This window comes from Triturus cristatus, chromosome 2_2 (genome assembly GCF_964204655.1).
Source record: "Triturus cristatus chromosome 2_2, aTriCri1.1, whole genome shotgun sequence".
NCBI classification, from domain to species: domain Eukaryota; kingdom Metazoa; phylum Chordata; class Amphibia; order Caudata; family Salamandridae; genus Triturus; species Triturus cristatus.
In genome coordinates, this window is record NC_140582.1 from 434067894 (window position 1) to 434094911 (window position 27018).

Consider the following 27018-nt stretch of genomic DNA (forward strand, 5'->3'; position numbering starts at 1 on the left):
CGTTGGAATCTTGAATTCCTTCATTCTGGCGTCGAACTCCTTCTTTCTTTGAAGGATGTTCTCCATTTCGGCCTCGAGCCGCCTCTTCTTTTTCTCCATCTCGGAGATGCTTTCGGCGTCGACCGCGGGTCTTTTCGATGAAACTTGCGTCGACGTCGAACGCTCTTTCTGCGTCGATCGGCCCGTTTCATGGGATGCTTTCGACGACCCTTGCCTTTCGGCGTCTTTCGGCACCAGGGAGTCCTTCTCTAAGGATCCGCTCGGCCTCTTGTCCGTGGTTCCCCCTTTGGACGTCGAAGTTTTCGGCGCCGGGGCTCCCTTCGTGGACTTTGACTCAGATTTTCTCGAGTCACCCTCGTGTTGTCGAGGTACTTTCTGTTTTGCGCTCGACGATTCTCTTACCTCGTCTTCTTTTTTCTTGTCGGTCTCTACGACCGTGAAGTTTTCGGCTGTCTCGGCGTCGTTGTCCTCGTCGTCCGAGGAGAGGCCCAGAGCGTAGAGCGTCGGGGGCTTCCCCTTGCCATCCATGCTGGCGTTGGCCCTTCTCTGCCGCTCTCTCACCCTGAGTGTCTTCGGCACGAAGGCTGAGCAGGCGTTGCAGTCGATACTCTGGTGATCGACCGGTAGGCAGAGGTTGCAGACCGGATGCTGGTCTTTCTGCGCGAACTTGTGGTGGCAGTTTGGGCAGAACTTGAATGGCGTCTTGTCCATTGCGCTCAGGGTCTCTGAGCGTGCATTCTCCAAGGCCGTCGAAGAAAAAGGGCGCTGGTCCTCCTTTCTTCGCGCTCCTGATGAAATCTTTTCCTTTCCTGATATCTTCTAGTGTTTCTATCGACGAAACTCGCTTTTCTTCCTTCTTCCTTCGAGTGTAATTCTGGAGCTTCCCGATGACGATCCAGACCCAACGGCGGAAAAAAGAATCTGAAGATGGCGCCCCAAAGGTGGGACTTCCGCAGGAAGCACGACGACGTCACGGGAGGTGCACCAAATGGTGTACGTCGACGCCCACCTGGGCTACAAAAAACAAAAAAAAAAAAAAAACAAAGAAAAGACTACGAATCCGGACCCAACCACAAGATCGCGGAATAATGCACAGCATAGTGAATCCAGAAAGATTCACGCTGCAAAACTGTTAAAATTCGACCCATATTTTAACTACAGTGCAGTAATAGTAAACCAGTGGTTCAACCAAACTATGCCAAAGGCAAAGCGATCATAGGCTAGGGGCAACAATGAGGCCTGGAGCGATTACATTCCCAGGTACTGCCTCAAATGCCCCAGCAGCAACATCTATATGCTCCGTCACAACCATCATATGGCTAGGTATAGCAACACAAGGACAGAGTCATTGTTTAGAGACTGACCTGGATGGTGCCTCAGTCTTCGAAATTAGTCTGTGTCCCACCCTTAACTGAGTGTGTTCTGGAAATTGTGACGTTATAGCTATCAGAGGAGTTGGAAAGGCGGAGTCTAGGAATGCAACTTGTGACTTCATGTTCTATACAGTTCCTTGAGCAGCATTTTCAGTGTTAATCTTATGTTTCCATGTCAGGAGGGATCACACATTGGTATCAGTATCTTTCAGCCCTAACCATCAAGCTCAAATAGTTATACACAGACAAAGCAGTTAAATAAGACTAAAACTGCTAAACTCAAACCACAGTGAGTTAAAATTGGCTAACAACTTAATACAACTCCCACATGTATTCATCCTATATCAGTTGTGCACTAGCTGCTTCTACGAAAGGTGTCACAAGTGTATTACTTTGTACAAACCTTTCGTCCTTTGAGTTGAACAACAGAACCGTTTAATTACATAGTAGTACCAGGAGCCACTGCCTGAAAAAGCTGACCATTATAATACAGGATAATAAACTTTGAATTACTGTACAATCTATATTTATGTATTGTATTACTAAGAAAGACACTTGTGTTTCAGCTTCTAGCGTAGTTGTCATTCGCATGTCACATATTTCACTGCAGCTGATATTGCTGGCACGCATTGGCATATCAGCGCAGGCATCTATCACAGGTAGGTACCTCTCTATGTAGCACACAACCCCAGACTGAGAACGCCAGTCTCAAATGCTAGGACCTGCGCAGAAATTTCTTCCTGGGAAACACACAAAGATAGCCTTATCTGAGACACCAGACTATTAGTTAAATGCTTCCTACTTACTCTTGACCTCCCTTTTTCCAGCACTGTTGCAATGTAGCTTAAAATGAAACTGAAAACTAGGTTTGGATTGCAGCAAAGGAGTTCCATTTCTCTCTCATGTGATAACCTTTTGGTATAGCGGTTAAAAAACAAAGATCTGGCTAAACGCCATATAAATTTGTGTGCTGTTGTTTTTACTTATATTTTTGTTTAGCAGTTTCCAAAATCTTTGTAAAATAAACATCACTGAACACAGCTCACTTTCGGATCCGGGTGCTGCTCAGGTCACCTCTGAGCTAGGGATCACAAGAGCAGCTCCAGGGGAAGCAAAAGACAATACAGGATGCGAGTTACTATTTAGTCAATAGTTAAACCAAGCATATGTGCCTTTCCATTCATTTCTCTTTCGTGCACCTCTAGCATCAACTTTGTTGGGAGCTAGGCTTGCAATGATTTTCTGAAGGAGGCTGTAGTAGTCTGGTAACATGGTTAACAATGCTCACGTAAGAAATGTGCATTTCTAGCACGATTAAACATCTACCCTCCCATGGAATCAGCACAGGGTAACTCCAGTCCTAAAGAAATTCATTCTTATTGCAGTTTGGACATAGCTGCACCAAAGTTCAACAATATTTCCAAATCTTAATGTCAACTCTCATTAAAAGCCAAAGTACTTTTTAAATGAATTTTCTAATTGGGAGGCCAGCATCTTGATATTTTTCACTTCAGAGAAGTGCAGAGCATAAAATGGTGTTTAATCTGCATACATTAACACAAAGTGAAATGTTAGCATTGTTGCAGTAATGAACATAAATAGTTGAGCCGACTTGAAATATAGGAGTCTACTTGTATGTCACTACAAAGATATGGTTGTACTTTAGCCTTCAGTGCCCGTAAAATGCGGAGGATAAAAAATGCTCATGATAAAGTTTAGGAGGACTCTCTTACTGACCGAGGGCGTCTGGATGGGCGATTGGCCTGGGGATGCTGAACTGCCTGCAGAAGGACGATTCGATGATAGGTGTTCTCTCTGTGCAGACTCATCTTCAGCCACAACCTTTGGAGAATCTACGTTTATGGGTCTCCTGGAGAAATAAGTTGCAGACCAATCAGCATCAAAAAGGCACACAAAGGCTATAATAAATGTTGCTACCATGGCAACTGCTAGATGTTACGGGACGGCAACCTGAAAGTTGAATAACAGCTAGAAGACTCCTCAAAATGCTTCTACATTACTGTATTCAGGTCACAGTTTCCGTCAGACACTTAAAGATCTAACTACACATAGCAAGTAATTAAGTTGATTTTTTGAATTATCAAATGGCGCAATTTATAAGATGCAAGTATTTTTCAGTGACAATTATTTTTACAACCTGGGGAATTAGACCATACTTGCACGAAGAGTTCAATGATTGTTTTAAGTAGGTGAGCTCAATCTCCAAATAACAATTTCAAACAAACAAAAGGCAGTACTATTTTCTTACAGCGGTCTGTGGATTGGTAAATAAATCAGAACGCACAGTGGACAGACCAATAAAATGATTTGCAGAGGTAATATGGAGACAAACGAAGGAGAGTTTTTACAAACCTAAATGAAAAAATAAGCACAAATAGTTAATCTTATTTGCCACTGAAATAAAATATAGCTGTAGCAACTAGAAAAGGGAATTTTCAGACCTTCAGAGAATCTAGTTATCTCCCTGAACAAGTTGATATAAATCCATCAGGGCGGAACTCTAGTACTACAGCATTTTCCAGCACGATTGCCTTCTGAAACAGCTCTTTTTTTTTTCACACCAATGAAACGTTTGTCTTTGTGCCTGCTTTTATAGTTACTGTTCATGCACTAGTACACATTCACCAGCAAAATTACTTGTAAATATGACTTTTATTCACGCACCGATGCAGGTCACCCTTATCAGCACTACATATACATCTAAAAGTAACAGCAATATAAATGTGCTTTATCTGTAATCAACTGTTCCTCAGCTACTCATACATACAAAGCTCCCTTCAAAAGCCACCCCGTCCTCTATCCTCTGCCTGGCTCGCATGTAGTCACCGCTGTGAGTAATCAAAGTGCCTGGTTTGATAGCCATCTGTGCTTTAGAATAAGCCACATGCTCCTTTGGTCACATAATGCTGTATTGGCACTTTAATGCTGAAAAGTACAGAACTCTGCTTCACATGTATATTCCAGTTGCTCCAAGATTGCCTCCTAAAAATTCTGTAAATACACCAAGCATACTACCATGGCTGCCAATGTCACTTTACACAACAGCAGAGGCACATCCTAACTTACAAAGAGAAATAAATACGATTCATGGTGGTTAAAGGGAAATTTTAGATTGACTCAGCATTGGTCACTGCAGGATGAGAGTGATGTATGTCAAAGTGAATTAGTGAGATGCATGGGGAGATGGGCAGCAAAAAAAAAACATTTAGATTTTTCTAGCACAGGAATCTGAAGACAATGTGTCTGAAGAAAGACTGGGAACCGGGTGAAAAAAGAACTGGGGATGCCCACACGTGGGGGGAGGGGGGCAGTGAGGATAGAAATTGGGTTGGAAGAGGTTCTAGTCTACAGCCCATGTTACTGATAAAGGTCAGCCACCGAGGTAGGGGTACCAAACCAGAAGACTGGTGCTAGTGATACCTGGATGAAACATAACTGAAGGAAGCGAACATCTCTAGCACAGTGACATGTTGATGGTTCAGGGTGGTGTAAAGGACAATTTGCAAACAGGCCCTAGAACACAATTTGTGGAATTCTTAAGTAGCTGGATTCCATAGAGCACTACTAGATAGGTGTTTGAAGTTAATCTTTGTAAGGAAAGGCAGAGGTGAGAAGAGTGGTTATTTTCCAACATAAATAACTATACCAGCTGGAAGGGTCAGTGACAAAGTATCAATGATCCTTATACAAGGGAACATTACAGGAAGACACTAGCCCAGACGTGCAATATAACAGCAGCGTGCGGTGCAAGAGAAGCCTGCACACCCTAAGCAGTCACAGCCATGTAAGAAGGTCAGAACAGCACAACCTAGAAGTGTTGTGATATATATTGCAACACTCAATGTGGTTCCAAATTTCTCCTCCATAGGGTAGCCATTCCAACACCCTACATAAATGTGAGGTCAGGACAGAGTCACTGTCATAGGACTTGTGCTTCTAGAGGTCAGTGTACAGGCTGATCCCAAATGCGTTACTACAACATACCACAAGCCTGTTTTGAACTACAAATCCCAGAAACCTTAGAATGGTACCAAAGTTTTTAGTTAGTCATACAGAGGAAAAGATTGTTCTTGAGATCTTTGGTGGTTATTTTAGAGTTTGGCCTGCTGAACTGTCAGATGGCCAGAGCTATTTAGAGTTGGGCGACAGTCATGCTTAAGCTGGGAGTGATCTCACTGGAAGAAACCTTAGATCTGCAGCTCCAGAGACATCAGATCATTGGTTTAAGTACCTCAGACTGACTGCTCTGTTTAGGCAAGACGCTCTGATGTCCTTTAAAGGCACAGACATCTCCACCAGGCAGGCAGAGATTTCCAAATATGCTTGTAGTCATCCACCAGTGTGGAGCAGGCTAGGACCTCTTCCACACTGACGGAACAACTGCCATACCTTAAATAATCCTCTGTGCCAGTAACTTTTTTGTTGTGACTTTAGGCAACAATCTTCACAGGTTTCTGCTGTCAAATTTGAGTGCTAATTATTACAGATCTCATCTATCATCTGCATTCTGGTACATTGCGATCTATATATATTCTAATTTCTAGTCAATGATGGAATTAGATGAATGTGTAATTAATTTAATTCTCACCTCGCTTGCATTTCTTTTACAGCGTTCTATGCTCATGAGATTAACAGCCAGGGTTCGAAGAGAATAAGAGGGAATTTCAGTTTATCAGTAATCTGTGGCATAGGTTTCTCAATATAAATTGGCATAACAATTCTCTATTGTTTCAGCTCTCTTCCCTGGCTGTTTCCATCCCTAATTTCTGTACTCCCGTTTGCGATTCTGAACTGCTGTCTTGTAATAGCCAAGGAGTCTCAGAACTGCCTGAAGGTGGGCCTTTATGAGCATCAAGCAGAGGATGCCTGCAGAGAAGAACAAGTTACTTGTCTCTGGTAATTCTTTTTCTGGTAGAGAGTATCTAACTGCAAATTCCTCACCTTTTAAATAGTCACATTAGACTGGATCAGGAAAATAGTCAGCAGTACCCGGCAAGCCGACAGGTGGCACAGACTGCTCTGCATCAACTTCTTTCTGTGCTGAAAGTGATGTATGTGGGCCTATATAGGCCCCTTCCCCCAAAGCGCTCAGACAGCTCACAGAAGAGTCCAGTTGACAGAATGGGGAGGTGGGAGTGCCGGTGAGGAATCTGCGGTTAAATAGTCTCTCTACCAGAAAGAGTTACAGAAGACAAGTTAACTTGTTCTTCTGATCGAGACTTCCAACCACAGCTTCCTCACCTTTTGAATTGGTAACTAAGTATATCCACAAGTGGTGGGTCTGTGAACTGATTCAAACCAAAAAATCCTGCATGACAGAGGAGACAATGTGCCCCTCTAGACAAACTTGGCTGTCCAGACAGTACTGGTACATCTGCAGCCGCCTGGCAATTGTCTAGGACAGGCACACCGCAAGCCAATGCAGCATTTGCACTGGCAGAACGAGCCCGCAAGCCTTCAGGGGGCTACTGTTTTGCCAATGCATAACTGATCTTCCGGGTGTATGACCCAGCGAAGGATGGTCCTCTTCTGCACAGCATTGCCTTTCTTTACTCCAGCAAATCCGATAAAGAACTGATAGTCCATCCGGTGTTCTGTGTTACAATCAATATAGAAGCAGAGAGCTCTTTTCGGTTCCAGCTGGTAGCTGTTATAGAGACAAAAGAGACAGTTTTAAAGGTAAGAAGTCTGAGAGAACAGCTGTGTAGCGGCTCAAAAGGCGCTGTGAGAACTAGATTTAGAGTCCCAGTGGGGCTATAGCAAATGGGGAAGGGGGAAACAAGTAGTTAACTGCGGAGTTAAACGTGGGCTGATCGGGCAACAGTAAAAAAGCTAAAAGAGCCTACAGGTACATTTAACAGTGCCCAAAGCTAGACCTTGCTGGGCCAGGGACATAAACAACAAATATGAAGTGGGTCGATCTGTTTAGAAGCTCACGAGGTCACAAACTCATCCCAACAGCAGTAGTATAAAGATTTTGTTGAGGGACACCCAGCTGCCAAGATGACATTAACAACTTCAGGAGGAGGGTCGAAAGCACTTAACTGTCACCGCTCAATCTCCAAGCATGGAGGTGTAGGTTGCACAGGTTTTGGTGCAGAATCCTGCCCTGCTGCGATAGAAAATCCTCTGATTGGAGGACAGATGCTCACGAGTTCAGGGTTCCCCTCAAAGTGTAACATCTCGGAGCAAAAGAAGCCATGGACACTTCAACGTGCAAAAGTGCTGACATTGTGCTTTGTAGTAGTGGCTAAAAGATCGAGCCAGGGTTCCTCTCACGCACAGAAAAGACTGTGTGCCAACTCCGGATGGAACTGCCATTTGTGATTTGCAAGGGATCGACGGTTGAGTTAGTCCACACTGGCATTATAGGAACCAGTCAGGTGGTGCATCACTAGAAAAGTTATTTGGTGGTCCAGCAGCGTCCAGATATGCAAAGCCTCCTGACGTAGGGTCAACAACCCCTCCCTGCCCTGGTTGGTGCAGTACCACATGACCGTTGTGTCTTTGAGCAACTGCATCAGCTTCCCTTTGATGGATGGCAGGAAAGCTTTCAGCACTAGGCGAATGACCCTCCGCTTCAGAAGAATGATAGAGCCGGGCACACACCGGATCAGAAGCCTCTGAGCTCCACTTCTCCCTGATAGCCTCTCTAATGCACAAGCGATGCCTCGGTTACCACTATTAGCTCTGGGCAAGACAAGGAGAGGGGTGTGCCGCTGACACAATCGCGGTACCACAGCAATCACAGTAGATCTTTTGCAGTCTCCTCCGAAACTTGGATCAGATTGGAAAGATGCTCTTAAGGGGTTCGCTATAGCCTGGCGGTGATAACGGACTAGGGCGAGCCTGCCTTCAACAGCCATCGTCAAGGTAGGGGGAAGAATGGGACCTCTGATCTTTGACAATGTGCTGCAACCACCACCATCACTTTTGTCAACACCGAGGGGCACTGGTGAGGCAAAGAAGTAGCATGGTGCACTGAAAATGCACCTGGCTCCTGGTGTACTGCAGGTAGTGCCTGTGGGCCTGCAGGATGGGAATGTGTAAATAAGAGTCCTGCAGGACCAACGCTACTATCCAGTCTCCAGGGTTGAGAGCAGACAAGACGAGGGCCAAGGTGAGCATCTTGAAAATTATCCTTCAGCAGGAAACCATTGAAAGGGTGGAGATCCAAGATGAGAGAGGCATCAGTCCTTTTTTGGCACCAGGAAGCAGCAAGAACAACCACCACAACCAACTTTTGGCATTGGCACCCTCTTTGGCACCTGTGCCAAAAAAGCCTGTACTTCCTCCTTCTACTGAGAAAGGTGGTGCTCCGTCAATCGTTCTAGGGATGGTGGAAGGTGTGGCGGAGTTTCGAGAAATTGTAAAGTAACCCCGTAAGACCATTTCCAGGACTCACTTGTCAGACCTTATCAGCTGCCACCCTGGGAGAAAACGTCAGACCATGCCTCAGACAGGGTGACTGGGTGACTGTGTGACGACAAGGGCACGCTAAAGAGGCTTGGGGCTGCAGCAGCTGGAGGAGTGGAAGACTGGCTGCAAGCTGCCCTTGTTGTCCACTTACTCTGAGTCCCGTGGCTGCGAACAAAATTGGGGTTATTACTATACTGATTGGATTGGTTGGCGATACTACAAGCCCCTATCATGGCCATGAAGGGGACGAAACTGTTGATGTGGCTGGAGTAGCAGAATGGAGAGGCCCAGAAAACACACTGTGGCCCTATAGTCTTTAAAGTGCTCCAGATCTAAATCTGCTTTGTCCGTAAAAAAGGCTGGAACCGAAGGGTATGTCCATAAGCCTTGCCTGAATATTCCCACAAAAGCAAATGGATTGCATTGGACTGCATCACGACTTGCCTACGAAGGGCCACACTGGTGCCTATAGCTCTACCATGTGAGTCAGTGGTGTCCAGTTTGCAGCAGATGTTAAACTTAAAAAAATATATATATTTTATTTATTGAGCATTTTCATTTATGAACAACAACATTAACATAGTCGTGTCCAATACAGAGTAATCTGTTACATTATTCATACAAGGCATCAATACATCACTTCAGAGTCCTTTACATCAAGGGCATAAAATGCAGAAACCACTACTCTTGATATATATTTCACATGCTTATATTATACAGCATCTTTGGTCAACAAATACGCAGCAAAAGGTTCCCACACATCCAGCGGCCTGGAAGACTCTGGAAGTTCTTCAGCATAACATGTAGGCTGATCCCGACAATAAGTCATGTCTCAAATCCAATGATCGTAATTTTGGGCTGCTCCCTCCCGCCCCTCTGGGGAATCGAGACTCTCCGTTTTGACAAGAAGAGGGCAATAGCTACTAGTTTGCGGTGGGATGGGTGCACAGATCCAGTCAATCCCAGCAGGCAGGCCTGCGGGGCACACTCCACCCGTTCCTGAACCATTGCATTAAGAGTGTTTATGACTTTCTCCCAGAATGTCTATCTTATGGCATACCCACGCTAAATGCATGAAATCTGCTTCTGGTGCTTTACACCTAATACACTCTGTTGTCTCTCGTAAGCCAAATGTAATGAGCTGTACTGGTGTATAATATAAATGGTGTAGGTATTTGAAGTGTATAATTCGAAGGTTAACATTCACTGTCAATTGCCCTTTCAAGATACAGCACTCTTTCCAGTCCTCCATGCTAAGTGGCGTTGGAAGAGTGGCGTTTCACTTGGCCAGTGGTCCCTCTACCAGTACTTTTTTATCAATTTGTGACACACTGTATAAGCGCGTAATTAAGTGATACTGCGTAGATGTTGTGATTGCCAATTGAAGCGCACCCAAGGCTCTTGGTTCTTCTGGGAACTGTGGGTATAATGTACGAAGTGCTGCTCGGAGTCTACTATATATGAAAAGGAGCATTGGGGATGGTGCCTTCCACTTGCAATTTAGAGGAGTCTATGAACTGGTTATCCTTGTAGAGATCACCCAGTGTGCAGAGCCTAGCTGCCTTTAAAGCTATTAATGAGCCCACCTCCCTGTGACTGAAATATCAGAGTGTTGTTCAAGCAGCATGGCGGGAGCATATAATGGCTCTATCTGTACTCTACGACCAAGTGCTTTCCATGCATGCACTGTACACTGCACTGTGTCGATTTCACCATGCGTGAAAATAGTGTTGTTGTTAGAAATCATAGCCGTAAGAGGAATTAGGTGTCCCGCATCGCTTTCCACAGCCACATGCAGGATGTAATTCGGAGGTTGGTGCCAATAATAAATAAAAAGCGCTTGCACACAAGTAATATAATTGGAAGTCAGAGCGGATGTAAAGTTTGACTGCATCAGGACTATCCTGCTTCTTCTGAAACAATAGTGAATAACCTGGTTACGGATCTCCACAAGTTGCAAGAATAGATGCCTAGAAGGGCCAAACTTGCACCATTTCCCAAAGGTCTCTATCCGGTCAGGGGGAGTCGTTTAGGATAAATTTGGATGAGCTTTGGTCGCCAAAGCCTGTACCAAGAGGTTTCCTGGTGTTGGGTGACAAAATCTGGGAAGCCGGAGAAGGGAGACGCCCCCTTGCAATATGCCTATTAAACCGGAAGCTCGCGGACAGGGTCTGATAGCCCAGGTCCCCAAAAGCCTACTGTAAGATAATCATTGAAAGGAAGGATGGGCTCTGAATTTGTCTGCCCAGGCTGAAGCATGTCAGTCAAAACATTGGTCTTTACTTCCTGGGTACGATGTTGAAGATCAAGAACCCCCGCCACCCTACGAATGACCATGGTGAAGTAGGCACTTTCCACCATGGCAAGGCCCGGACGAAACACCATTCCAGTGTCTGGGGAGAAATACAGACCACTAGCATCCTGGGGGTCCTCATACCAAGTATCCTCCTGATAGGGCTGGGTAAACACGTCCACAGCATCATAGCCTCCATCATTAAAATCTGTGCCAAACCATTTGTGTACGATATAAGCTCTTCCAGAGATCAAGGGCACTGTGTCAGAGTCAGGTAGCTAACTAAATGTTTGCGGCATTGTTAAAACAGTGTGCAGCCTCAGTGGGAGCACTATTACTCTGTGGGTCACGTTTCTGTGTGGGCTGTGGCGCCAGAGAGGGCCCCGGCACGGAGGTCATTATGGAACCAAAGGGCCCAGTTGGTACAGAGGGCGAACCCGCTGGGGAAGCCCAGTTGGGAGGCCTTTTGACTCCTTGGAGCTCGTAGGCACGCCAGAGGGTGTCAGTAACATGCCACAATGCCACAGCATGGCCTCACAGCATTCCTTAATCTGCTGCAGCATTGTTGCCAGTCTTGGAAATTCAGGTCACGTGGAAAAAGGATCGGAATTATCTCTGAATATAATGACTTTGAGAGTGGGACTAAGAGGCACAATGACTCCAGTTGCCTTCTCTGGAGATCAAGACTGGCAGGACGAGGCAGAGACCCATTTGGACTTATTGTGTTTTTACTTAGAATTAACAGAGGATGTGGACCACGACGACAAACAGTGGCAGGATCCGGACCTATTTTTGGACCACCACTGAATTTTGTGGTGCTTTGCCATTAACAGCTTCACTTTGCGATCCCAGAAAGCTTTGGGATGCATCAAGGTTCAGTTCCTGCAGTCCTTACGAGTCATGGTCCAACAGCAGGCACACCACATGCAGATCTGTGACAGACATTTTTGCAACGTTTACTACATGGTGTGAACCCTGTAGAGTTAGGGGGTGAACTTGTCTTCCACACGGAGGAATGACTGTCTTGAAAGAGACCAGGGGTAGCTCCAGATCTGTTGGCATAGAAAGAAAGGAACTGAGATAAAAGCGCTTGGGTGGCGCATATGTAGGCCCGTGTATGTCACGTTTGGCGCTTAACAGAAAAGTTGGCACCACCTGTCAGCACGCAGGGGTACTGCTGAAGATTTTATGGATTTGGTCGGACACCTGGGGGAATATTCAATAGGTGAGGAATCTGTGGTTACAAGTCTAGCAGAACAAGGGTTACATTCAGCTGAAAGGTAGGATGAAAAGCTGTCCCTAAGGTGCCCTAATTTACTTGGTTGGCAGACTACGAGGACACAAAAAGCATTTGTTTGGAGTGAAAAAAATAATGGTGTACTAGTAAGCCATAGGACACACTAAATGGTTTGAGTTGGGCTAGAGCGAGGAGCGTGCATGAAGCCAAGACGATGCAGGGCATTTGTTAAGCTGGAGATAGACAATTTGTAGGGGATGAATAGTCCAAAGGTGCACAACTTGAAGAAATTAGGGGACTTCTGGGATTTAACTGTGTAAATATTGGGGTACATTAATGGATAGCTGAATCGTTTGTAAGGAAAGAAAGTGCAGAGGAGTCCGTGAAATTAAGGCCGGTTAGAAAAGAAAATAACTAACATACCTGTAACTGTAGTTATATAGTATTGGTATCTTTCATAGATCCATATGCTTTTATCATTCCCCGAAGTAGCAGTTCCATGGTACTATAATCAAGCAGTATGTTAAAACTATCATTGGCTATAATGGCACTAGGCCATCAATTGAAAGTCTATTTATGTCCTTTTTTTAAATAAAGACCAAATTAAAAAAAAACAATAAACCAGCTGCTAGCACCCTCAAGAACAGTCCCAAGAAAGGCTAAGTCCCTTAGATTTTCCAGCACAAGTGGGAATAAATGATCCAAAGCTTTAAGGGGAGCCTCTACGGGGAGGAGGGTGGGTTGCATGTGAATCTATGAAAGATACCAATACTGGATAACTGCAGTTACAGGTAAGTAACTTATTTTCTTATCCAGTATTGGTGTATCTTGCATAGATTCACAAGCTTGAATCAGAATAGCAAGCAATATCCTTAGCAGATGGAGGGTAGCAGCGATATACATTTTTAGAGAATGCTTTTTAGAATGAAACTGTAGTGAGGGCTGCAATTTAGATGCATACATTGCTATGTTGGCATAAGCGCATTAGATGTTAGAAAGCGATCTTGCCACTTTTTGCTGCCTTTGCACACGACACTGCAGATACATGTTATTATTTGAAAACTGCTTGCTCGCCTTTTTCATCACATGAGAACTGTCTGTTGTTCACATCCCTAGTCGTGCGCTGCGACCTTGGTCTGAACATTGTGTAAAGAAACAGTCTGGGTCGCCAGACAATGCATGTTTTTGAGTTCAGGGAGATCGGCCCACTATTTAGCCATAACATGCACGCAGCTGCAAATACCTGAAAGTCGAGTGCTTTTAATATTGCAGACTGCATGCTTTTACACACATTCGGAGGAAGATCTTTCCCAGGAGCAGAGTACACCTGATCCTGTGAGGTGATTCCACTAAGCTGATCTTTACGGTATGGGGTTCCCCATTCAAGCCTAGAGACCTTCTACTAGTCTAATAATATTAGTTTACTAGCGAAAGGAAGGTGGTTGTATTCCACTATCATTTATACTATGATTTCTCTTTTCATTTTCTATGGTATTGTAACAATGCTGATGGTTTTGATTTTAATCATTTGTCTGCTTATGTTAGCCAAGGTACTGCATCTTAGGACACGTAGTTTATAAAATAAACCTTTTAAACTTTACTGTGTCTCTGATTACTCTTGTTGTGGACTGATATGAGAATAATAACCAACAGGTATTTCTGATTCCCACCATTCCTGAGAGTACTCTAAGTCGCTTGTTCTGGGTTGTCTATACATTGGGACCTCCGAGATAATACGGATAACGAATGATGCTGGTCGGATAGGGGTTCTGAGGTGAGTTTCTGGTACACCACAATTCACTGAGGTCTTGGTTTCCTGCGCATAGTTCTGTGCATGAGCAGAATCCCTGCAACAAAACACAGAAGTACACACATCTATATTAGATTCATAACAATGCATAAAATACGTAACCATCTCCATTAATAATGAAATGAAAAGCATTTATACATGAATGCTAACTAGTAGAAGTAACCATAACGATCAGTCAGCTATATAACTAATAGATCGAAAAAACAACTCTATTTAAAGTGGCTTCCCTTATTGGAACAAATGTCGGAGCACTGCCTGGCCCACGGCTGTGTCACTGCGCTGCGTAGATTCCAGGCTGCGTAAACTTGTGAGTGCTCTTCCACATCGTAGCACGGCATATCTTTTCCAATGGAATGCCCGCAAATAGAGCAGCCGACGGTGAGACTGCTCTTGTAGAATGCGCCTCAGTCCTTGCCAAAGAGTTGACAGCTTTGATATGGCAAAATGTAATTGCTCTAGAGGTCCTTTTGGCAAAGGTTGGTTTTGTCACTAGTGTCTTGAGTGCCTTGTCCATAGGACACCAGTAGCTGGTCAGTTTTGTGGATGCCTTTAGTCCTTTGTACGTAAAATTTGACACATTGTTTTATGTTCAAAGTGTGAAGCGCATGTTCAGCCGGCATAGCTGGATTGGGCAAGAAAGTTCGGAAAAGGACGGGCTCATTGAGTAGGCACCTTTGGGATGCACAAAGTCCTCCGTGAAGCGCAGGAAAGGTTCTTGAGTGGTAGAGGCCTGCATCTCACTAACCCTCATGGTGGATGTGAGAGCATGGAGATCAGCAACTTTCCATGTGAGAAATTTCAACCCAGCCTTATGAATAGGCTCGAAAGGTCGCTTCATTAGTTGTGAGGGGACCACATTGAGATGCCACTCCGGAGGCGGGGCCCTTACTGAAGGGAATGTTCAGAAGAGCCCTTTCATTAATTGCTTCACGAGTCTTGAACAGAGACAAAGCCTGAGAAGAACGTCTATCTGGAGATTGCAGCAAAGTGGACCTTTACTGAAGCATACACCAGGCCTGATTTGGCCAGGGAGAGAATATACGGTAGGATTTGCTCTGGAGAAGTGTGGAACGGATGCAAGCTGTTCCGTTGGCATCAAATGCAGAATAGTTTCAATTTTAATGTAAGTCTTGTTGGTGCCTTCTACCCTAAACCTGGAGAGAATATCTCTGCATTCTTGTGTGATGCTTATATTTATAAATTCATAGAATTCAGGAGCCATGCGTGCCAATTGAGCGCTGCTGGTTCCAGATGGCATATCTGACCACTGTTCATGGTTAGAAGAAATTATGTAGGTAGAAGGCGAATGAGTTTTATCTCGGAGAGAAGGAGAAGCTTCAAAAACCAGTGCTGCCTAGGTCACTTGGGGTGATCAGGAGATCACTTTGTCTTCATCTGGGTGAAGACCCTGGGAATAAATGGGATGGATATATTCCGGCCCAACGCATGACAAGGGCATTTCCCCACAACCCTGGGAGAGGTAATCTGCTGGCATTAAAATTGTAATTGGTATTGCTGTTAGTCGCAAAGAGATCCAGCGCTGGTTTCCCCCATCGTGAAAAAACCTTGTCCAGTTCCCACTCGTGGCAACTGTCCCTGTTGAGTGTCTGCCAATGTATTGCGATTCCCGGAACAGGTTCGGCTTTCAGAAATATTCCGTGCTCTGTAAGTCAAGTCCAAAGCTCTTGGGCTTCTTGAGTGTGAGAGACCTGGTTGCTCCCTCTTAGTTGATGTAATACATGCTGATCGTTTTGTCTGTATGAACCAACACAGAGGATCCTGCAATCCTTGGAAGGAAAGCTTGTAGGAAGAGTAATATGGCTTTGAGCTCCAGGCTGTTGATGTGCATCATTTTTTGAGAGGAAGACCATTTGCCCTGGATTTGGAGGTCTTGCAAGTGGCCTCCCCAACCGTCTATAGATGCGTCCGTAGTGACAATGAAATCTGGAATCAACGGTTGTAAAGTGAGGCCCCCCTGAGAGATGTGGTTTGTAATATCACCACTTCAATGGTTCCCTCATAACCGAGATCATGTCTTCAAAGGATCCCGTTGCTTGAACCAACTGAAGTTCCTCTTGCAACGGTCTAATTTTGAGGCAAGCCAATGGAATCAAGTTGATTGACAAGAAATGCACCGTCTTCTTGGGATGGTTTGAGTCAAGTATGCTAACCAACCTTGCCGCTCCTAGGATAGGCTGGATAGGCTAGCTATGTTCTGGTTTGTGTCCAGGTCAGCTCCAAGGAACGCCATTGTTTGACTGGGGGTGAGTGAGGATTTTCATTGGTTCAAAGTAAGGCAGTGCTTGCGGAAAAAAGATAGGCAGGCTGTCGTAGCTCTGGCTAATTGTAGTGCCGTTGGGGTTTTTAGCAGCTGGTCGTCTAGGTAGGGGAAGACTTGATGACCTAGCTTCCGTAGGGTGGCTGCTACTGGAGCAAGGCACTTGGTGAATATCGGAGGGGTGGATTGGAGTCAGACGGGAAGAACCTTGAATTGGTAATAGGTACCATCTACAGTGAATCAGAGATATCTTCGATGAATGGGGATATGAAAGTATGCATCTTCCAGATCTAGAGAAGTCATGCAATTGCCACTGTTGAGGCAATGCAGGATATCCGAAATAGTAACCATCCGGAAGGTTTGTTTTCTGAGGAATTTGTTTAGTTTCCCGAGATCCAATATAGGTCTTCACTACCCTGATTTCTTCCGTAAAAGGAAAAAAAGGGAGTAGAATCCCTTTCCCCTTTGTGCCACAGGAACCTTCTCAAACGCTACTTTGGTGAGCATCTCTTCTTAAGTAAAGACGAGGGCGGGGGTTGGGGGGGGGGGGGGGGGGGAGTGAGGGGTGGTGCTCCCCTGGGTGGAGTGTTTGGTGGTCGCTCTGTAAACTCCAGGGTATGGCCTTAAGTGACTCAGTCCAATTCCCATTAGTCCGATAGGAGGTTGTTCCACTGATTGATGTGGTTGGATATCTTCGCATCAACAGGACGGAAGAGTTTAGTAGCTGGCAACTGACTGAGAACACTGCTTGGGACCGGAGTTGCGGCTCTGAGAAGGTGCTAGTCTGCGGGAGCCCTGTCTGTACTGTGACGAATAGGTTTGGTAGGGCTGGGTGCATTGGTATGCACTTATACCCTGAAAAACCCTGTCCTTGTACTCCCCGAAAGGGTAACTTCCTGTACTGTGCAGAGGGATTTGGCGGTATCGGTCTTAATTGCTATTAAGGCCTCACCGCTATGTTTGCCAAATAAGGAAATACCATCCTATGCCATGTCCAAGATCTTGGATTCGACTTCCAGTCTGAATGACATCACCCTAAGCCATTTACAGTGCTGCAAGACCGCTACGCCAGCTAACTGTCGAAAGCCTGTAGTGGATATATCCATTGAGCAGTCAATCACTTCAGAGGCTGTGCGATCCCACTCCTGCAGTATTTTCCTAGCCTCTTGTTTATTGTCTTCCGGGATGAGGTCCAACATGTCACCTATATTGGACCACATCTGGCGGTCATAGCAACCCAAGATCGCCAAGGCATTGGCCGCTCGTACGGTAATAGCAGACATGGTAGAGAAGCGTTTACCAATGATGTCTAAGCTGTACCCCTCCTTGTTGGGTGGTGTAGTAATAGGGGTTTACTGATTCTTGGACATCCTCTGCGCAGCCTTAGATATAACTGAGTCAGGTCTGGAGCGTCCGGTCAAGCATGCAGGAAGTCCTCTGCGGCACAATCCGTTTTATCAATCCGAGGCAGGACAGACACCATTGTGGCTGGAGGTTTCATCACAGTTATTCCCTCCTGCCAAATGTAGTTGATGATGAGCATGGAGCAGACCGACTTTGTCTGTTCTTTAAAGTCATACAAGAAGCAGTCGGGCTGCTTTAGTACCATGGGGACGTAAAATCTGGTAGCTGCTCTCGCCATTAGATTGCGAAAACCTCCAAAATCCTCTGGAGGAGAGTCAACTGGTTGGTGTGAAGGTGGGGACGGTGTAGGAATTATGAAGTCATCCCACTCGTCTGCAGGTAGTGGAGGCTAAGGAATTTCACCCTCTTCTACGTACTCATTCAAGGAGGATGGATCTTCCCTCGGGGGGACGCAGTCAGGGGATGAGGTGTCCTCTGTGTGGCAGGCGCCGGCATACATGTCATAAGAGGGGCAGTAGGCTGCGGTGGTGGTGCTGCAGGACATTCCTCTTGAGGTTTTCTGTAGTACGAAAGCATAGCCTGCAGGTCCTGGATTAGTGAGGAGGGTAGGTGAGCAGTATCCTGTCTAGGAGGGTTCGTATAGTATCCGTAAGGCTGATATTGCCTTGTAGGCTCAGGACAATAACGCTGGTAATATTACCCCTCCTTATTGTAGTCATAGTCCTCATCCTCCTCTAACATGCTGCTCCGAAGGGCTGCGAGCAGGCTCATATGGACCTTCATCCTCAGATTCCTGCAGGTTGGGGGCAAAGGCGAGACTTTGCTTGGTGAAGTGATCTCTGGGCATAGGAAGGTCGTGGCTACTTTAATTGGTACCCTCATCTACAGTGGCGTCAGCTGGATAGAGCTGTCTTCAGGCATAACCAGCAACTCACCCAACACCTAGAAGAACACAACCTCCTGGACCCCTCCCAATTAGAATTTTGAGCCGACCACAGCACAGATACGTGCCTGATTGCAGACAGACTACATCAGGACCCCCCCGTACCTCAAATAAATTGCAGCCCTCATCCTCCTGGACCGGACAGTCGCGTTTGACAGTCTTCCATCACATCCTCATCAACAGACTCAACAACATCGGGATCCAGGGAGACACCCTCATATGAATCCCCTCATACATCACCAGTAGAACCCAGTGGATCAGTTTCCTCATCATTCACCTTGGAGCACAAGAAGATCATCTGCGGAGTCCCACAAGGATCGTACCTCGGCCCCATCCTCTCTACATGACACCGTTATATAACACAGACTCAATCTCATCACCTACGCCGACACCCACCTCATCCTCTCACTGTCCAAAGACCCCTCCACCACCAGAGCCAACTCTTCAGATGCATGGTGAATGTCACTGACTGGATGAAGAACAAGTGTCTCAAACTCAACACTGACAAGACGGAAGTCTTCATCTTCGGAAATAACTATCCATGGCAAGACGCGTGGGGGCCCACAGAACTCGTCTCACCCCGTGCCAAAATACACCAGTAATCTCGGAATCATCCTGGACAGCAAGCTATCTATAAAAAACCAAGTGAAGCCAGTCTCATCACCCTGCTTCCACTCTCTTTGCGTGGCCCGCAAGATCCTCAGGTGGCTCCCAGTCAACACCAGGACAGTCACGCAGGCCCTTGTCACAAGCAGACTGGACTATGGAAACACTACGTAGGAATCATGGCACACCTCCTGAAGAAACTTCAGACAATACAAAACTCAGCAGCAAGACTCATCCGCAGCCTCCCCAGAAGGTCCCACATCACACCCCACCTTAAGAAACTTCACTGGCTCCCGATCCAGGAAAGATACCAGCTCAAGATGCTAACCCACACTTACAAGGACCTGCACAATGAAGGACCAGTATACATCAACAAACGCCTGACCTTCCACCAACTGACCAAACACCTTCGATCTGCCTCCCTCGCTGACACCCCTCGGATCTGCCGAACCAAAAACAGAGGACGCTCCTTCTCGCACCTTGCGGCCAAGGCATGGAACAACCTGCACCTCATGACCACAGCATCGCTTCAGCAGTTTGGGAAAGAACTCAAGACTTGGATGTTCGAACGAGCAGCCATGCAGCAACCAACTTATGCAGCGCCTTGAGACTCTTGTGGGCGATTTGCCACGCTTAACAAATATTTGATTGAGAGAACAATGTAGAATGAAGCAAATTATTTACTATTGAGTTTGCCAGACTGTGTGGCAGGCTAAGACAAATTGGAGGATGTTTTCAGTTTGTGGGAAGGGCCAGGTTATAACCAACACATGTTGGTGATGGTGGACTGGAGCATTTTTAGGGGACACTAATAGTCACATGAAGGCTTAAGTGGTCACAATAGGTCACTAGTTGAATCCTAATATGGAACTAGGTTAGGACTTGAAGATTGCTTAGAAAATAAATTAACAAGTGCAACTTGGGAAGGTCTCTGTACACCTTGTTATTTAGGTATTCCCTGAGAATAGCAGATAGAACAGAATATTTCCATCCGCTCATTGACAGCTGAATTTTGAGAGGTCATACACTTTTGTAAGGGCTAGGGTAGGAGTATCACATTCAATTTCTGAATTATTGTAAGTAGCAGAACATGGAAAAGTAAATGCCATGTTATACTTGCTATGATACATTGAATCTACATTGTGGCGCTCAAAGTTTGTTTAAAAAAAGTAAGTAGCAGAACAAAGTACTTGCTACACATTCAAAGCACTTGATACCAAGTCATTAAAACTCACCGTCCAAAAATGATTGGAAAGAATGAAACATCTTCACCCTTCTTTTCCTCTGTTGTTATAGCAGATTCCAGTGAAAGGCAAATGTGATGACCCTATTCAACAAAAATACAATATGGTAGTGTAAGAAGAATTATGTAAAACATTTTAATTAAACTGGCAAATGGCTGTCAAAGCAAGTTACCTCATTTGCGTGGTCTACGTAAGCTTGCACATTCTTATTCAGGGATTTGACCTTTTCTTCTTTAACAACATAGGACTTCCCACATTTCTCTATTACTCGAATAGAGTCTGAAGTCTTGTGTATTTTTGACCCTATAATTGATGATAAAAAAAAGTCAGCAACAGAATCATGTTAAAATAAATACTGGTGATAAGGTTTTAAAATTGAGGTTTTGTAGCGCGGGTCATCAAATGTGCTACCACTTTTAGTCAACACACATTACTTTAGTTTATAATAGTTGAAAATGAAAAAATACCCTTCATCTATTTCCGCTGAGCCCACAAAACAATGTATGCATCAATCAGAAAAAGTAAACAATGCATAACACTTAAGAAAAAACGACTACAACCACCTATTCACACTATTAGATACTCAAATATGAAGGCACTGTCTTAGGAATACATTTTCTCCCAGTCTGCTAATTACAAATGCAGAAACTGCTTGCATTCAGCTGAAAAGACTGGGCTGATGGGGGGGGATTCGGCATGGGCGTTGTTAAAGGGGGAAAAACGGAATAAGATTCTTCATGAAAGCACAGCACAAAAATATCATGGGGAGTCTAAAAAGCAACTTGGTCTTGCAAGCCCTTTATGGACCTCAATTACTAATGTGTGGGGCTGACTGTCTAAGATGAAGGAAGGTGAAAAAGCAGCATTGTACAGAACTGATTCAGAAAGTTAATTTCCTGAGAACCATCCACCTGAAAGGATACAGTACAGTGGGTGAGTCTAGTGAAAAAGGCTTACAGAAACACTAGGTTGACATGTGTAACTGCACTCCAGTTAAGCATAGTTGAGAAAACAAAGGGAAATAAACTGTCCAAAAAGCAGAAGTCACTAAGAAGCCACAGAGGCTGCTGTAATTAGAATGCTCTGCTGAGACATAGAAAAAAAAAGAAAAAACATTAACAGCTGAGCCACCAAAACCTTTGGCAATACACCAACAAAGGGACCCGCAAAGTAGTCATTAATGTAAAAATTAGAAGAGAATAAGCCAAAACCATGATGGAGGAGCATTAGGGGGATTGTTGGGGGGGAAGGGGTGTCATGGGGGTGCCTAAACACACAAAAACAAATGTAACCAACAGTAAACAAAAACATTTTAACACTTAACGATTAAAAAGAAAATTGGTACATTTAAAAGTGCAAATACTTTGAATGTAAAAAAAGGTAGATCAAATTTCACCATAATTAAAAGTATTGTAGAGTGGTTGGTGGCTTCTAGAGTATCCAGGCACTAACAAAAGAAGAGGTATTGGCTAAAGAGAAAAAGCAGCTAAAGACAACTGAAACCATCTGATGAAAAAAGGTTAGATATTCCAAACAGTAGGGCAGGAGAATTACCAGGTCTTTAGCATTTTTCTAAATGTATGAATCTCAGTTTCTCTTTGGCAGACCGATCAGTTGATTCCTTGGTGTTTATTTGAAGAGCACCGAGACTCATCCACTCAGTTAAAGCCACTATGCACAACTGGAACTGCTGCAGAAGTAATTCAACCTAGTCCTGGGTATTGACAAAGATCAATTGCTTTAGTTGTGACCTATAGAGACCCAGTGAGATGGCTTGGGTACTCCTATCTAGGAAAGAAACAACCACTGGTGCTTAGCATCCCACTTTCACTACATGCAATTAATATAAAGTGGCATATAGTGTGAAATGCAGTGGAGGGGACCAGGAGAGACCTAACTGTGGTATCTCCAGCATCCAAAGAAGTGTGAAGATCATGCAAAGTTGATGTCAAGACACTGTTGCATGGTTGGGTCTGAAACCCACCAGCGCTGGCTCTAGTAACTTACTGTTTTCAATACGTCCGACAACCAAATACTGGCCTGCACTCTCAGACTTTCCACCACTTAGAACAGGCACCGATCTAAGATCCAATCCAACGTAATATTCAGAGAGAGATACAGACTTGTCCAAGCTTTACTGACAAGAAAAGTTAGTGATTTTCAAGGTTAGCACATATTTTGTTAAATTTCATGTTGAAATAAGTCAACAATGGTGTAGCAGGAACCCTTCAGAGGAGTCTACATGGCTAACCACCTAAAGACATAAAAAAGCTCCAACTATACTAGATAAGTGAGGAACACTCTTGTAATCTTTCAGTGGCTCCATATTACTTTGCCATGTCAAAATCAGGCCATCTGAGGTGCTCACCCACTATGCATGCTTAGTAGAGCAAGATTTTTCAAGCATCAAGGCTCCTTAAGATACAAGTAAGAAACAGAAATGGTTTTTAAGAGTAACAGCATAAAGAGCATCCGAGCTAAATTGGTAATAACTTGTGCCTGTGAGTCTATGGCCGAGAGTCAAAGTATTTCATTATTTTTAAGGGGAAATTTAAAACAAATCGTCACAACTTTAAACAAAGCATGCCCAAACACAGTCTTATTCGCAGGGTTAAACAAGATAAACGCGATTGCACCATGGGGCAGGTATACCAGCACTCACAGGTATCACTGAAGAAAATACAAGTCACATTTAGCATGTGACCTGCAATGTGCATAAGGCAACACTGCATTGAGGAAGACCTGTAATAGCACAGGGTACTAACAGATCAGCAGACATGGTCAGGAAAAGAGGCAAATCTGTGGAAGAACACAGACTTGTAGCATTAAAAGACAAGAACCTGCACTGTAAGAATGTATGCAGGGGTGTTGCTGTGCAAAAGGGCAAGCCACTCATGGCACACCAGAGGGAAGAATGAAAGAAACAGAGCCAAGAACTCCAAGCTCAGAGCTATTCGGAAAGAAACGAAACAAGAGCGGGAAAAACCAAAGAAAGGAAAGATGATTAAATAAAGTGCAACAAGCGCCTTTAATTAAAATAAATATTGGATTGTGGGGACTAGACTCCCCAAACTATACAGGGAAAGAAATTAATCTGGGTTAAAGTACAGTTAAAAGTTGCAAGGCATCTTGATATATTTGTTGTTGAGATGTACACATACCCTACCAGCGGGAATCAACATAAGCGGTTTGAGCCAATGCTAAAAAGATTTTCCCACTTTTGGGCTAGTGAATTTTGAATATGCAAAAATATATAAAAGGTCTGGTTCCTTTTGAATTGAATTTCATGCAACTTATTGACATTAGCCATGAATGAAAACAGCACAAGCAAAAAAACACTAATGAAAGCCCAAGACTTTGTAGAGCTCAGGGTGTCTATCAAAAATTTAAGACTTCAGAAAACACTGTTTAAGATGCTGGAGATTCAAACTGTCATTGCCTAACAGTATCCTTAAACGGAGATCCTTCCTAGATACCAAATTGAGATGCCTTTGATTAATGTAAAACTCGTCCCAAACAATGGAGTTGTCCTCCTTAACAGATCCTTCAAGTGCCACCTCAATCAGTGTCAACAATAGGTGTTAAAATGGTTTATATCCTACCTCATCACACCCACCAAACCCCCAGTTTCCATTCTCTGCTACATTATTGAGCTCACAATCACCAACCCCACTATGTCCTTCAATGATCATATTAAGAGATGGGAAACGTAATAAGTAAATAATTCCCAAACTAGATGGTTCCAGTTTACTGCTCAAACTCGAGCATGTCCTCACTCCCAAGAGCATCTGTTACACAGCCCAGACCAGTGCTTAATTAGAGACGGTGCTTATTTTTGAGGACTAGCACGTATTTTTGTCATCCGAGCAAGGGACTGAAAAACACACAAAGGAGAAAAAATGAGCGGCTGTTACACTTGCCAAATGATTAATGAAGAATCTCAATCAAGTCTAAAAACATACTTTTTTGCAATCTTGCTACCATAATGTACAGCATAACTCTCCCCCCCCCCCCCCCCCCCCACGCCTGACTCACCAAAATGATAATGGAGTTTGATTTACAGCTGCATTTGTATGCATTTACTATCAAGACGGGGCTGCTTAGAAAATGTGTAGACATCACCTAAGATGCTGCTTGGTAAATATATTAGATAAATATGCCTCATAAAGGGGTAGAAGTGGCCCCTTTGCCTCTCTAAGCTTCTATGATCAGAAGCCTTCAGGTGAACTTTTCACACTAGCTCATGACACTGCTTTATGCAAAAGACTTCTGGACTGCTTCCCAATTGCCTTGCCTACAAGTAGGTCATCAAAGCTGATAATGATTGTGCTCTAGTCTGGACTCTGCAAATCTGTGAATGTTATGGCTCAGTACATTATTGGGACCAACTTTACGGAGTCACTCTTCATCCTTGGAAGAATGTTGAGAAGGATGGAAAGGAGGCTATAAGATTGATACTGGTGAAATTTCGACTACTTTGTGTAGAAAACATAGCTTGACCCAAATGAATAGCTCCTCTTTCAGGAAGAAATTGGAGATGGAAAGTCTTCTGCTCGTCCACCCGCCTGTCCTAAGTCATTGGTACTAAGAATGCAGTTTTCCATGGAAACAACCTTAAGGGACACAATTGCATTGATTCCTAAGAGGAGTCAAATAAAAAAATGGAACCGGAGAGCATTTACTCACGAGACCAGCAAGGACCCTGGACACCAAAGAATGTTGGACTTGTGAAAAGGAACAAGCAGAAATTGCTGCCAAACATCTTTGGATAATTCCAGTATTGAGACCTTTATTTGCTAGTGAGAAACTGAGAGGATGCAGAAGTCCAACCTGTAGCAGAACAATACCGTTCTAGCACCGGGATGAAAAAAAACCGGCTAGAGTAGAATGCAACCGTGGAAGGCCATCTGACACACAGAATGACATCTAGAACTTGAGACAGGAAATCATAAGATAATCTCAACTGTCAGGTACCAGACAAAAAGGCTCTGCTTGGAAAGAGTGTGATAAAGCAGACATATACTGGGCTGATAAGTTCCTTTTGCAGAGGAACGTACCAGAGTAGATCAGCGCTTTGGAAAAGGGCAATGTACTGTAGCCATCTCGTGGACTCTGGGACAATGAAAATTAGATACACCTTAGGGTGTCAGATTGTGTGCATTTATTTTTGGATTGGGGGACGAGGGAATCAATGGAGGGCAGCAGTGAAGCCCAAATATCCAAGATACTGCACCCTGGAAACTACTCTGCATGTCTCACAATACCCGCTGCTCCAAGTGGCAAAGAGGCCTATTTCTTCCTATCTGAAGAAGGGGTAGTAGTTCCCATTCATGACTGGCGGAAGCCAGCTGAAGTGAGCCAAGTAAACCCTTTAAGCAGTTATTAGATGTGCTGTTGATAGACCATTTCCCTGCACATCTCTAGTGGAGCTAGTGGCTCTCATCTGTACAAGATGGCATATAGCCACCAATGTGCCCATAAAGTGAGCTACTACTTGCTTCAGTCGTATCTATACAAACCTGCATTGCTGGCATTCCATCATGAATCAGACTAGAAGTCTTGCATATGTTCCACAACACTAAGAATCCAAAGAATGTGCATGTTCTGGAGTGAATGCAGAGACTACATGCAATGAAGACTTTCTACGCTGAGGTGTCCCGATGGGGTGCACAGAAAGGAATTTAGCATCTGAGAGGTAGTCTATATTTAATTAAATCAGACGTTCCCCACAGCCAAATTGGACCAAGGGTTCACCCAAGCTTCCTTAATATGCAGATGCAGGCCTTCATTAAAAAGGGAACATTTACTCTGAAAGTGTATTTGCTTGCCAAGATCTCTGTGGAGAGAGTAGAGATTGGGTGATCAGAATGGATTAATATTTCAAGGATGGATAAATAGGTTAAACGTTTCCCCAGCATGCACGAGCATTCGTACTCTGCAGAAGTGAGACCCTTTTGCTTAGAGAATTCTTCCCCAGGACATGTCCAAACTACTAGTAGTTTCAGAAAGCAGATTCAATCTGGATAGGAGGCAGCAATCGATCTGCCTCAAAAGAAAGTGAAGTGTGATTTGTCTGATTGGTAATTCCTCCAAGAAATGTCTTCTTGTTGAAGCCACTCAAGACAGTGCTAAAGTTGTGGTACTGCCAAACTTTGAATGCTATGAGGGCACGCATGGGAAAGTTTTTGGAACACTGCTAAAATTACTTTTTGAAACACAGAAAGGTCAAAGAGGAAGGGTGAGGAGTTTGATTGAAACACAGGTGCTTCAAATGAGAATGCCATTTCCCTAGCCAGCAACCCGTACTTTCTGCATTCCATGTAGGCAGATGGGAGTTAGTGTTCTCTTTGGCTTTCCTCCATGTGATGCAGCTCAGAGGAATGGTTTTAGAAGTGCTACTTGGAAGAGGCCTTAAACTTCTCCCTCAGA

General features: G+C 44.4%; 1 protein-coding gene across 1 annotated transcript in view; it reads right to left on the reverse strand.

Annotated features, from left to right (window-relative positions):
- The window catches only part of PLK4 (polo like kinase 4), a 141028-nt gene that overhangs the window by 39330 nt on the left and 74680 nt on the right, over window positions 1-27018 (reverse strand). Inside the window, exons 11-13 of the mRNA XM_085641530.1 lie at window positions 20762-20892; window positions 20581-20672; window positions 3111-3243 (exon numbers count right to left, since the gene is read on the reverse strand). Of these exons, the coding sequence (XP_085497656.1) occupies window positions 3111-3243; window positions 20581-20672; window positions 20762-20892 (356 nt within the window). The remainder of the gene's footprint in view (window positions 1-3110; window positions 3244-20580; window positions 20673-20761; window positions 20893-27018) is intronic.